General features: G+C 40.1%; 1 protein-coding gene across 1 annotated transcript; it reads left to right on the top strand.

Annotated features, from left to right (window-relative positions):
- Nucleotides 1-753: 753 nt before the first annotated feature.
- Nucleotides 754-12166, top strand: SNRNP27 (small nuclear ribonucleoprotein U4/U6.U5 subunit 27). The gene is made up of 6 exons (XM_045978707.1): nucleotides 754-826; nucleotides 1849-1969; nucleotides 2819-2931; nucleotides 4807-4886; nucleotides 10053-10117; nucleotides 11102-12166. The coding sequence occupies exons 1-6, from the start codon at nucleotides 793-795 to the stop codon at nucleotides 11154-11156; spliced, it is 468 nt and encodes a 155-aa protein (XP_045834663.1). The 5' UTR covers nucleotides 754-792; the 3' UTR covers nucleotides 11157-12166.
- The last annotated feature ends 243 nt before the right edge of the window (nucleotides 12167-12409 follow it).

Below are 12409 nucleotides of genomic sequence, written 5' to 3'. Positions count from 1 at the left end.
AGGAGCAGAGATGATAACTCTGTTCTCACCAGAATCTTGTTACCAAAGTGGAAGGTTTTGTTCTTTGTTTTTCCTACTCAATACCGTTTGCCAAATAACGAAACAGTATTACAGGGCAAGCAGGTAATATACTCAGTAGCTAGAGAATAGAGAAGGGGAGCTTATGCTCTATAGGAACGTTTTTCCTGTTAGGTCTCATGGTCAGGGTTTTATGGGGTTAAGGTAATTAAGGGGCTGGTAAGCAAGTGGACCTTGGGGCTTTTGGGGTTGGGGGTGTGGAGAGGAGACGTCTCAGAATGAGTGCGCCAATTCTTTTCTTCCCTTAAATGGGTGCAGTCAGATCTATCACGGCACTGATAGCTGTGTTCTCTGTTAATACAATTAGATGTCAGTGAGCCGGAGTATGTGGAGGGTTAGCACGGCGGCTGAACTGAACCAAACCGGTTGAAAACTGTGTCATGGGGTCTTGTTTGGAGTCTACGGGTTCTGGCATCTGGCTTTAGTTTCTGGTGGCAAGCAGCATCTGCAAGCAGGACTCAAAAACTGGGCTATGTAGCTTGTATGGAGCTTGTTTGAGAGTCTCAGGTGACAATGTCCACGCTCAGAAGTCGTGGCAACCCGGGAGGCTGCACGATTCTAGGCGGGCTCAGCGCAGCCTCCCCTCTTTACAACCGGAACCCTCCAGAGTCGTGTCTACGTTTTCCAGTCGGCGGTGAAAGCTCAGTACCCGATCTTCCCGGAAGTTGTTGCGCAGTCGCTTCCGGGGCAGGCTGAGGCGAAGGAAGATAACGAATGGGTCGCAGTCGCAGCCGCTCCCCACGGAGGGGTGAGTCCAGAAGGAATTTGGCTGGTCTGGGGCTTGGTCGGAGGCTTGTCCCCCCTCCCTTTTTTCACCCCAAGTACGAGCGCAGCGGAGAAAGGGGCCTTATTCTCCTGAGGAGAAGAGTGGGGTTGGATGGGGTACGGGGGGTACGAAGATGACTTGAGCCCTGTACTTTTCAGCCCTCCGGTGTGAAGGCAGTTTTCCGTTCTCTGAGTTAGAGTTTCGCGGACTCTCTGTCAGACTCATACGATAACTTGTTTATACTTGTGACTGAAGGATTTAGAATCAGACCACGGTTCCCTCACTTAATTTCTGGGTGGTTTTGTGCAAGTCATCCGGCCCTTCTGAGGCCGAATTACCGCAATTAGACATTGGGGTAGTACTACCTATCTTTAAAAACTGACGTGAGAATTCATGTCACATTCCATAACACTCAGCATGTGGTAATGGCTAGTTCTTGAATGCTCCTTGTTGGTTTCCTTCCCAGTTTATGTAATAGGAAAAGCGATATTTAGAATTTTGCGTCCAGGGAGCGCATCTCGTGATATCTTCTGGCACCCACCCCCATAAGTGAGGCAGTGGGATGTAAAGAACAGGACTTCGATCAGGAGATCTCACTTAGACCCTCCGTTCTTCCTCCTCTGGTTGGTTTTTATCACCTTCAACTAGTCAAGACTAAAGATTTGAATGAGGCCACGATCCACATACAGCTATTGAGCACTTAAAATGTGCTCAGTCCGAATTAGGAACTGCTGTTTAAGTGTAGAATACACTCCAGATTTCCTATTAAACACCAAAAAAGTAATCATCTCAGTAATTTTTATATCGCGTATATGGCGAAATGATAATAGTTGGGATATATTGGGTCAAATAACAGTATTAAAATTAATTCTACCTGTGTCTTTTAATTTTTTTAAATATGACTACTAGAAATGGCTGGTATTATATTTCCATCGGACGGCGCAGCTCTAGAAATTTGAAGTAATATTTTGCCTCTGCAAACAGATTTTGTGTGTTTGTATTAGAGCGCAGGCGGTCCCGGTCCACGTCCCGTGAGCGCGAACGCAGGCGCCGAGAAAGGTCCCGGTCCCGGGAGAGAGATCGGCGAAGGAGCCGCTCTCGATCCCCCCACAGAAGACGCTCCAGGTGAGTGCAGAAAAAACCCAGAACTTGTACCAGCCCCAAAGAAACTAGTCGCTGCCCTTAGTTGTGTTTTAATCACTTACAAGGAATTTACAGTTTCATAAAATGAGGGGAACTTAAGCTCACCTTATTTTAAACTGAACATTTACATTGGTAAAACGGGGTTAATCACACACTATGCCATAGAGTTGCCTTGAGGAGGAAATGAGAAATAATACATGAAAAACACTAGCGTGGCGCTTGGCAGGAGTAGGAAGTAAAGGTTTTGTATTTTGGAGTTTTTTGGTTTAAGGGTTTTTTTGTTTTTTTGTTTGTTTGTTTAAGATTTCATTTTTATAAGTAATCTCTATACCCAGTGTGGGCTCCAACTTGCAGTCCTGAGATTAGGAGTTGCATGTTCCATGGACTGAGCCAGCCAGGTGTCCCTGTTTTGTTTTTACTAACTTTTTGGTGATGAGAGTTTACTCAAATATATAAACAGGAATGTGAGATCTTGAAAGAACCTTAGAAATTGACTCTTGATTCTTAAGTATCAACTGCTGTTTAAGTCAACTTTTTGTGTATTTGTAATTGTTAGAAACTTATTTTTCTGCCTTACAGAAAATTTTTTCAGCCCTAGCTGTACTGAGACTGATGATTAAACCAATAAATTACATTTTTGGCTTTTTGTTAACAGTGAGGGCCTAGGCAGAACCTTCTTCCTTGTTCCGCTATGGGGAATGGACTCTTCGTTCTCTGGAACCTGGCTTTTGTTCAGCCTTTACCTTTTAGGAGCTCATGTACATCTTTGCCAATCAACACAAGTCATCAGTTATAGCTCTGCTTCTGATATCTTTACTTATTGAATATTAGATCCCCAAGACGACATAGATCCACATCTCCTTCCCCTTCTCGACTGAAAGAAAGAAGAGATGAGGAAAAGAAAGAAACAAAAGAAACAAAGAGCAAAGAACGCCAGATTACTGGTAATGTTATTAAATAAATAACTGTAGGAAAAACACAGCCGTGTTCTTATAACTTTAGTCATGATAAAATTATAAAAGTATAATTTGGGGACATTTAAGTATTAGTTTTTTTATAGTGTTCATTGCGTATGGTATTGAGATTTTGTTATTATTGTACCTTAGTAGCTGGTTATCTGTGGTGCTCTTGATATAAGAAGGACAGTTAAAAATGAGAATATTCTGTTTTGGAAGTACCTTTAAAAGTAGTGTTGTATCTGACATTAAAAGTGGTCCTGCCCAGGGGCGCCTGGGTGGCTCAGTGGTTTAAGCTGCTGCCTTCAGCTCAGGTCATGATCTCAGGGTCCTGGGATCGAGTCCCGCATCGGGCTCTCTGCTCCGCAGGGAGCCTGCTTCCCTCTCACTCTCTTTGCCTGCCTCTCTGCCTACTTGTGATCTCTCTCTGTCAAATAAATAAATAAAATCTTTAAAAAAAAAAAAAAAGTGGTCCTGCCCAAAGGCTCCAAGCATGTCCTTTTTTTTTTTTTTTTTTTTTTAAGGATTTTATTTATTTATTTGACAGACAGAGATCACAAGTAGGCAGAGAGGCAGGCAGAGAGAGAGAGGAGGAAGCAGGCTCCCTGCTGAGCAGAGAGCCCGATGCCGGGCTCCATCCCAGGACCCTGGGACCATGACCTGAGCCAAAGGCAGAGGCCTTAACCCACTGAGCTACCCAGGCGCCCCAAGCATGTCCTTTTTTAAGCATTCTCTTCTGATGGAGGTTGGAGAGCATATTCCTTCTGTGCATCTTAAGTTACATTGTGTCCAAAATAAGGAGGAATTTTTTCCAATTTCTAAGTCTTTAGCTAATTGTTTGTTCTCTGCTGCTGGGATGGAATAACTTTTTTTTTTTTTAAGATACTATGTAATTTTTGAGAGAGAGAAAGAGAGGGCAAGCAAGAATATACAGAGAGGAGAGACGGGGAGAGGCAGAAGCAGACTCCCTGCCTAGCAGGAAACCCTGCCAAGACCCTGAGACCGTGACCTGAGCAGAAGGCAGACGCTTAACCAACTGAGCCACCCAGGTGCCCTGAAATAACTGTTAATCTATTGCCACCTCCCTTTTTATATAGGTCATGGCTTATGTCGTTAGCCCCCACCCCTGGGTACAAAAGTTGAGCCTTCCTATGAAACCTTTCCTAAGCCTAAATGGCATAAAACAGAGTCATGCTTTCTGAAAGTTTGTGGTACACCACTTTGCTTTTACAAAAGACCTACATTAGGGGGCGCCTGGGTGGCTCAGTTGTTAAGTGGCTGCCTTTGGCTCAGGTCATGATCCCAGGGTCCTGGGATTGAGCCCTGCATCTGGCTCCCTGCTTCTCCCTTTCCCACTCCCCCTGCTTGTGTTCCCTGTCTTGCTGTGTCTCTCTCTGTCAAATCAATAAATAAAATCTTTAAAGAAAAAAAAAAAGACCTACTACATTAGTACAGTAATTGCTTTTTTCTTAAAAATAAAAATCCTCTTCACATTTCTTTTGGTTAGCAAAAAAAGTAATAACATAGGTCTTTTTTTTTCTTTTAAAGTATTTATTTTAGAGAGTGTGTGTATGCAAGCAAGCACAAGCGGGGAGGGGAAAGGGAGAAAGAATCTGAAGCAGACTCCACACTGAACGCAGAGCCTGGCATGGTGCTCAGTCCTACAACTGCAAGATCATGACCTGAGCCAAAACCACGAACTGGATGCTTAACTGACTAAAGCTGACTAAGCCACCCAGATGCCCCTAATGTAGGTCTTTTCTAAAAGCAAAGTGGTATACCACAAACATTGGGAAGGTGGGATGCCTATATATAAAGTGATAGGAGTTTTAAAAAATTTATTTTTGTGTTATTTTTTTGCAGAGGAAGACTTAGAGGGCAAAACAGAGGAAGAAATAGAAATGATGAAATTAATGGGATTTGCCTCTTTTGACTCCACAAAGGTAAGTAAAACATGTAGCCAGTTAAACATTCTGATTTGAATTAATCCATTCATACTGTCACAAATTTCCATATTATTTTACTGTTGCTCATAATTTCTTCCATAACTTCACACAAGTTTTTTCCTTTAGAAGTTGTGAAGTATCTGTGTGAAGGGCATTGAGAGCACAGAGAAGGAAGCACTAAGCTGCCATTAGAATTTGAGGAGTGTTTGCCTGATGTTTTGTTTTTAAGATTTTATTTATTTGATATATAAAGATAGATCACAAGTAGATAGAGAGGCAAGTAGAGAGAGAGGGGGAAGCAGGCTCCCTGCTGAGCAGAGAGCGTGATGTGGGGCTGGATCCCAGGACCCTGAGATCATGACCTGAGCCGAAGGCAGAGGTTTAACCCACTGAGCCTCCCAGGCGCCCCTTGCCTGATGTTTAAGTTTGATCTTCAGGGTGATCATTCGAAGAGGAGGAAGATCATTTGAATAGAGGGAAGAGCTCATGAGAATGTGTGTAGGCATGAAGGAGCATACTGTATTGTGGGAATTTCAAATTCAGTGACTAGTAAGAGGTGCTGATGGGCTAGGAATGAGGTTAGAAAGTGGGATAGGGAGCAAATTGTGGAAGCTTTTGATACTCTTAGCCATGCTAAGGAACTTAGAGTTGATTCTTTAGGTGCTGAGAAGAAGAAGCAATGATATGTGCATTTAGAAAGATGAGCGGGGAGCACCTGGGTGGCTCAGTGGGTTAAGCCTCTGCCTTCAGTACAGGTCACGATCTCAGGGTCCTGGGATTGAGCCCCGCATTGGGCTCTCTGCTCGGCAGGGAGCCTGCTTCCCCCTCTCTCTCTGCCTGCCTCTCTGCCTACTTGTGATCTCTCTCTGTCAAATAAATAAAATCTTAAAAAAAAAGAAAGAAAGAAAGATGAGCCAGGACAACATGGAGGACAGATAGGAGACAGGTTAGGTTGGAGTCAAGGAGAACTGCTGGGTCATGCAAATGAAAGATGATGAAGGCCTGAACTGAGGCCAGAATATTGAGTCTACTCAGGAGCCAGAGTTGGTGGTGGTGGTGGGAGTGAGTAGTCATTGAGGACTCCAAAGTGACAGGCTGAAAGACTAGGAAATGGGGTTAACCAAGAAAGGGTTCTAGCACAGAGAAATGCTGTTAAACGAGAATAAAATTCAGCTGCAGAGAAAGATGACATTGGGTAGCTGTATATATATCTCAAAGCTCAGAAGAGGGGAGGATTGGATAGTGAGTTTCCTAGCCTTGATCATAATACTGAAGAGAATAAGGAACTGGGGGAGGAAAAAGAGGGAGGGTTTTTGAAGATGATGATGAAGAGAAGGGATTATAGGTTGGGGAGTGGGGTAAAGAGTAGAAAGAGATAGGGAGATGGGAAAGAAAGAGAAATGGGGAGGAGGGGAGATAGAGGATGTGGAAAGAGGAGAGAGAAGGAGCTAGTAAGAATAGAGAGTATGTGTGGAAGGAATATATATTTTCTTTGAGAATATAGTTTAAAAACATTCTCTAGAATTTTAAGTCCATTTAGTTTTGTAAATTGAAATAGGTTCTTAAGAAAAAATGTCAAAAATAATCCAAATCTTGTGAATGGATTGGGGTAATCTCAGAATCTGTAAAAGTTTCTTACTAATGGTTGTGATTATGTAGAGCTCACATGTTTTTTATTTTTTTTATTATTTTTTAAAGATTTTATTTATTTGACAGAGATTGCAAGTAGGCAGAGAGAAGGGGAGGCGGCTCCCTGCCAAGCAGAGAGCCTGATGTGGGGCTCGATCCCAGAACCCTGGGACCATGACCTGAGCCAAAGTCAGAGGCTTAACCTAATGAGTCACCCAAGTGCCCCTAGAGCTCACATGTTTTTTTGTTTTGTTTTGTTTCGTTTTAAAGATTTGATTTATTTATTTGACAGACAGAGATCACAAGTAGGCAGAGAGGCAGGCAGAGAGAGAGAGAAGGAAGTGGGCTCCCTGCTAAGCAGAGAGCCTGATGCAGGGCTCGATCCCAGTACCCTGGGATCTGACCTGAGCTGAAGGCAGAGGCTTAACCCACAGAGCCACCCAGGCGCCCCAAGCTCACATGTTTTTAAAATGACAGTGTATATGTAACCTAAGAGGAATACTGAGGCATGACTGTTTTGAGGTAAGAAAATTAGGAGCTCTTGTTCTCACAAATGGTTACTCCCCATTTTGGAATTTAATGCAGTTTATGTATCTGTTTTTTTTTCCTTGAGTACACCAAATCCTTACTTGTTTTGCCAAAGAGTATTTTATAAGTGAAATGGTTTATTAATGTGTATACTGAGTGAACCAAAATATCTCCAAAGTAAAGCAACTGTAATTTTGCTGTTGTTAGAAGAATAGGGTGGGAAATCTATCAGAATTATTTTTGGGGGGCTGAGGCTGGAGCAGCAGCTGTCTATTGTTTGATGTTAAGTTTGAAATTTTGAGAATCAGATGTAAAAATGGAACCATATATTTTTTTCTTTTTAAAGATTTTATTTATTTATTTGAGAGAGAGAGCATGAGCAGTGGGGAGGAGCAGAGGGAGAAGCAGGTTTTCAGCTGAGCAGGGAGCCCCACATGGGCTCAATCCCAGGACCCTGGGATCATGACCCTGGAGCCATACTCTTTTAACTGTAATCTGTGCTGAAGGTGTTTATTTATAAAAGGAAGAAATAGGGGTGCCTGGGTGGCTGAGTGGGTTAAAGCCTCTGCCTTCGGCTCAGGTCATGATCCCAGAGTTCTGGGATCGAGCCCCACATCGGGTGCTCTGCTCAGCAGGGAGCCTGCTTCCCTTCCTCTGTCTCTGCCTGCCTCTCTGCCTATCTCTGTCTGTCAAATAAATAAATAAATAATCTTTAATAAAAGAAAAAAAATAGGTGAGAATTCACACATCCTGTAAAAATAAAGGCATATCATGAGAACAAATGATGTCATTTGTTTTCTTATGGACATCTACAAGGATATTAATCTAGTTTATATGCAGTTAGTTTCATGGCCATCAGTTGTAAAGCTTCTCTGTTCATTTGCCTTTCAATAATGTGTATCTTGTGATATTTCATCATAGGTCTATGCTACTTTTTCATGTACCAGTGTGGTCACTTATTTTCCCTTAAATTTTCACATTCTGGAATGTTTCAGAGTTTGGTTATGTTTGTTAATGGGTAATTTTCTATTTTAGCATGTAAATCAAAACAGGCTAATAATATACAACTCTTCAAATAGTTTTCAAAAACCAGTAATCCTTTAGGAATTGAACTTAATAAAATAGTTAGAATCATTACTTTTTTTCTAAGCCAGTCTTTCGAAATCATGCCTGCTTTTTATTTTTGGGAGGGTAAAATTATACACCTCAAGTAATTTACCCAGTATTGTACTCTCTGCGCCCTCCCAACAATGTAGTGAAAACAGGAATAGAAAAGTAAGACCAAATACATTGTATTTATTATTTTTTAAGATTTATTTATTCAGTTTTGGAGAGAGTGCGAGCAGGAAAGGGGCAAAGGGAGAGAGAGAATCTCCAGCAGAACCTCCACTGAGGGGCACCTGGGTGGCTCAGTGGGTTAAGCCGCTGCCTTCGGCTCAGGTCATGATCTCAGGGTCCTGGGATCGAGTCCCGCATCGGGCTCTCTGCTCGGCAGCGAGCCTGCTTCCCTCTCTCTCTCTCTGCCTGCCTCTCTGTCTGCTTGTGATCTCTCTCTGTCAAATAAATAAATAAAATCTTTAAAAAAAAAAAAAAAAAAGAACCTCCACTGAGTGTGAAGCGCGACACAGGGCTCAATCCCACAACCCCCAGATCATGACCTGAGCCGAAATCAAGAGTCAGACACTTAACTACTGAGCCAGCCAGGTGCCCCCAAATACATTTACTTTAGCTCCACCTCAAATATATACCTGACCTTTAGGACAGTGGATAAGATTCCTTTATTTATCCTAACAGAGATACCTAGTAAGTGTGCTGTGCAGATAGGATATACTCCCATGAGTAATGGTGGGGGAGGGAGGTAGGGAATTGGAGGTCACATGTGTATGAAAGAGATGGCATTGATCGGTGGTGTTCATATATTTAACAGTCATTTTCTGAACACATGCAAGTTCAGTGGCCTAAGGTATGAGAATGCAAACTGATATCCATATCCCTCCATCAAGACTTTCAGTCTCAGAGAAAGTAACATCATGTATATACATCAGGAAAATGCAAGGTAGAAAATGGAAGGCATTATGAGGGAAGCACAGTTAACAGTCTGGGGAAGGGTTAACGGTGCTTTCTGAACCACTTGAATTGGCCCTTGAATGATGGATAAGAACTAGATGGTTGGGGTTCTTGGATGAGGGTTGAGAAGGCAATTTAGACAGAGAAACAGCAAATGATGAGTTAACTTGGCCAGATCAAAAGACCCATAAAGGAGTTAGTGAAAAAGAAGGTAGATGCCACATAAGAAAGGCTAAGATAAAAGTGACACTTAACATTAACACCTGTTACTCTACATTCTGGGTTTTTAAAAGATTGATTGATTGATTGATTTTAGAGAGGGGAGGTAGGGAGAAGGGCACAGGGCAAGGGAGAGAATCCCAAGTAGACCCCCAGCTGAGTGTGGCTGTCTCATGACCCTGAGATCATGACCTGAGCCAAAACCAAGAGTTGTATGTATAGTCAATTGACTGAGCCACCTAGGCACCCCCTGTATTCTGATTCTTGATTGAAAAATAAAAATTTCAAGGCCTGTGCAAGAAATGAGATCTGAATGAATGGTGACTGTTCCGGCTGTGATTTGAGCTATGAGCTAAGATCGTAAGTTAAATTTTCCTAGAGAAGTGGTATTCCGTAAGTGGTATTTGGTTTCAAAGAATTCTTGGACCAAAAAAGGTTAAGAACCTATTTCTCTGCATGCCTTGCACATAAATATATATACCATGGATGTTTGTTGGCTTGGATATTTGAATATGTTAGATTATGTATGACTGTAAAAATGGGAACAGAGTTTTAATACATGGGAGTTCATGGAATATCATTAGTATCTGAAAATTCTCTCATTGGGCTTCACCATTCTTAAATGAATTTTGCCATTTGAGTATGTTTATAGGATCCAGCTCTTTGAGGCATTTAGTATATCCTTCCCATTTTTTATATTTGTTTATTGCTTTTCTCTAGGGGAAAAAGGTGGATGGTTCTGTAAATGCCTATGCCATAAATGTGTCTCAGAAGAGGAAGTACAGGTATGCTTAGCTCCCATGACAATGTTTGAACTAATGATAAAAATTAGGTGCTTGGGAAAGAATTTATTTATGAGATAGTGTATTTGTAGGAAATGTAGCAGTTTCCGTATAGTTCCTTGTTTTGATCTTTGCTTATATTCTGGTGTGTTAGAATAATTTCCGATTTACATGTGAACTAATAACTATTAAGAGAAGGCTGTTGGCTTAACTTTTTTAAAACTCAACATTGTTCTTTTTTCAAAACAGCATATTCTCAAGTCTTTAGGCTTTAATTTTATTACATTTACAGATTTAAATTCGATCCCTCCTGAATTACTAACCTAGAATGATTGTGTAAAGATTTCAGCTGCAAATACATTTTTCTGTTGAGTATATTAAGCATATTAAGGCATATTTTATCAATACCACAGAAATAAACAATCCATACCTGAAATTTGACTGAATTCTTGATAACATCTTCAAATTCCTTTCTCTCAGCCTTTACCAAGGATAAAAGACTAGTATTCCCATTAGCTTAGAATATGTATAATGTGATCTGAGAATGCTGTGAGTTAAGGTGAGGACCGGAATCATCATTAATGGCCCTTTGTAAAATTATTTTCAAAGAAAGTCTTAATGAGGAGAATTAGTATAATATGCAGTCAGATTTATGTGATGGGTACCTATTTTAGAGCTCTTCTCTTATTTCCTTATTGTTAACTGTAAATAGGGATTTTCAACCTTTTTTTTTTTTTTAAAGTCTGCAGAACCTTTCCAAATAATTTTAGAAGTGTATTTCCATCCTTCTATTTGGATTTTAAAGAAATCTGAAAGGCTTTAGGTTATTTTGAAAATGATATAATATCCTTAATGTGCATTAAATAACCATGAATACTTTTTGCCCTAGACTTTGCCAATTTAAAGATGATTTATATTATTATTTTTTTATAAGAGGAGTCCAGAATTTTTTTTTAATACACAATGAGTTTTCTCTTCTCATCATAGGCAGTACATGAATCGAAAAGGCGGATTCAACAGACCTTTGGATTTCATTGCATGAAAACTGAGATGATAAAGAATGATTTTTTTCCTTTATCTTGTTCAGAAGAGTGGATTTTGTATTTCATATTTAATATGCATAAAAAACAGGATCACAGTCCTTCCTCCTTGTAAAGTAAGAAAATTTTTATTTATGATGTATGCAGTTCACATACCCTGACTCACAAAAAGGAAAATTAAATACTGCATTTTTTTCTTTTAGGAAATATCATTTGGGGCAGTCAGCCCCATTTTTTTGTTCTTATTATTGTGGAATCTGTGTATGTTTTCTTCTTGGGTGCACGTTAGGACTTTTTAAAACACAAAAGTAATTTGGATGTAAGTTTCTCAAATAAAGCAATATTTCTACCCTTTTGTATTTGATAAATATTTGTATTGCTGTATAAAAATTTCCCCCTACACAGTTTTTTTCCCCCACGTAGATTTAGATTTCATTAGTAACTTACAAATAACTGGGGGTTTTTTGCCCCAGTTATTTCCTCCATTTATTGTTTTTCCCCATTTTAAAAACCATATATGCTTATTATATCAAAACTTGGGAGAAATCAAAAAGCAAAAAGGAGAGCCAAAAATCACCTATATCTATCCCCAGAAACAATATTTTGGTATATGTCTTTCCAGCCTCCTACGGTGTATATTTATTGTCCCTACCCATTATATCAGAATTTATATGCCGTTCTCTTTTGCTAATCTTTTTTCTCCCATGTACTGGGAACAGTTTTTAATACTTACATGTTATTTAGAAACTTAACTTTTAGTTAAGTTTAGCTACTTGGTTGTACCATAATTTATTAACTGATCTTTTATGAGCAAACATTGGCTTCCCTCCCATGACTTGCTGTTTTAATTAAAACTGTGAGTAGTATTCCTGTTACATACATCTTTTTGTACTTGTTGCATTATTTCCTCAGGTTCCATTCTTAGATTGGCATTGCTGGGTGAGATAAAGGGGTGTGTGTGCATGTCTTAAGGCTTTTGATATATGTATGGCTAGAAAGGTAACAACCATCTCTCACCAGTAAAGTGTAAGCATTCCAGTTTTCATATGTATGCACCAGTGTCAGGTGTGATACTTTTTAAATTTCCAATCTGGTAAAATAGTATTTGGTTTTAATTTGTTCAGTTTCTAAGGAGGATGAACATTTAAGAAATGTTTTGGTCATACATATACACACATTCATTTGAAATGCTTATTCCAAGTCTTGGAGCCACTTTTTTTTTTTTAAGATTTTTTAAAAAACTCATTTGACAGAG

The sequence above is a fragment of the Meles meles genome, chromosome 15, assembly GCF_922984935.1.
Source record: "Meles meles chromosome 15, mMelMel3.1 paternal haplotype, whole genome shotgun sequence".
Lineage (NCBI taxonomy): Eukaryota > Metazoa > Chordata > Mammalia > Carnivora > Mustelidae > Meles > Meles meles.
Note: the sequence above shows the minus strand (reverse complement) of the source record. Positions and strands in the feature narration are given on the sequence as shown.

What these genes read in the sequence shown, in the direction of transcription:
- SNRNP27 (XM_045978707.1), top strand. Translation starts at nt 793, where the DNA reads ATGGGTCGCAGTCGCAGCCGCTCCCCACGGAGGG. An exon ending in CAAAGAACGCCAGATTACTG is followed by an intron (nt 2,932 to 4,806) that starts GTAATGTTATTA and finishes ATTTTTTTGCAG; the next exon opens with AGGAAGACTTAGAGGGCAAA. An exon ending in TCTCAGAAGAGGAAGTACAG is followed by an intron (nt 10,118 to 11,101) that starts GTATGCTTAGCT and finishes TTCTCATCATAG; the next exon opens with GCAGTACATGAATCGAAAAG.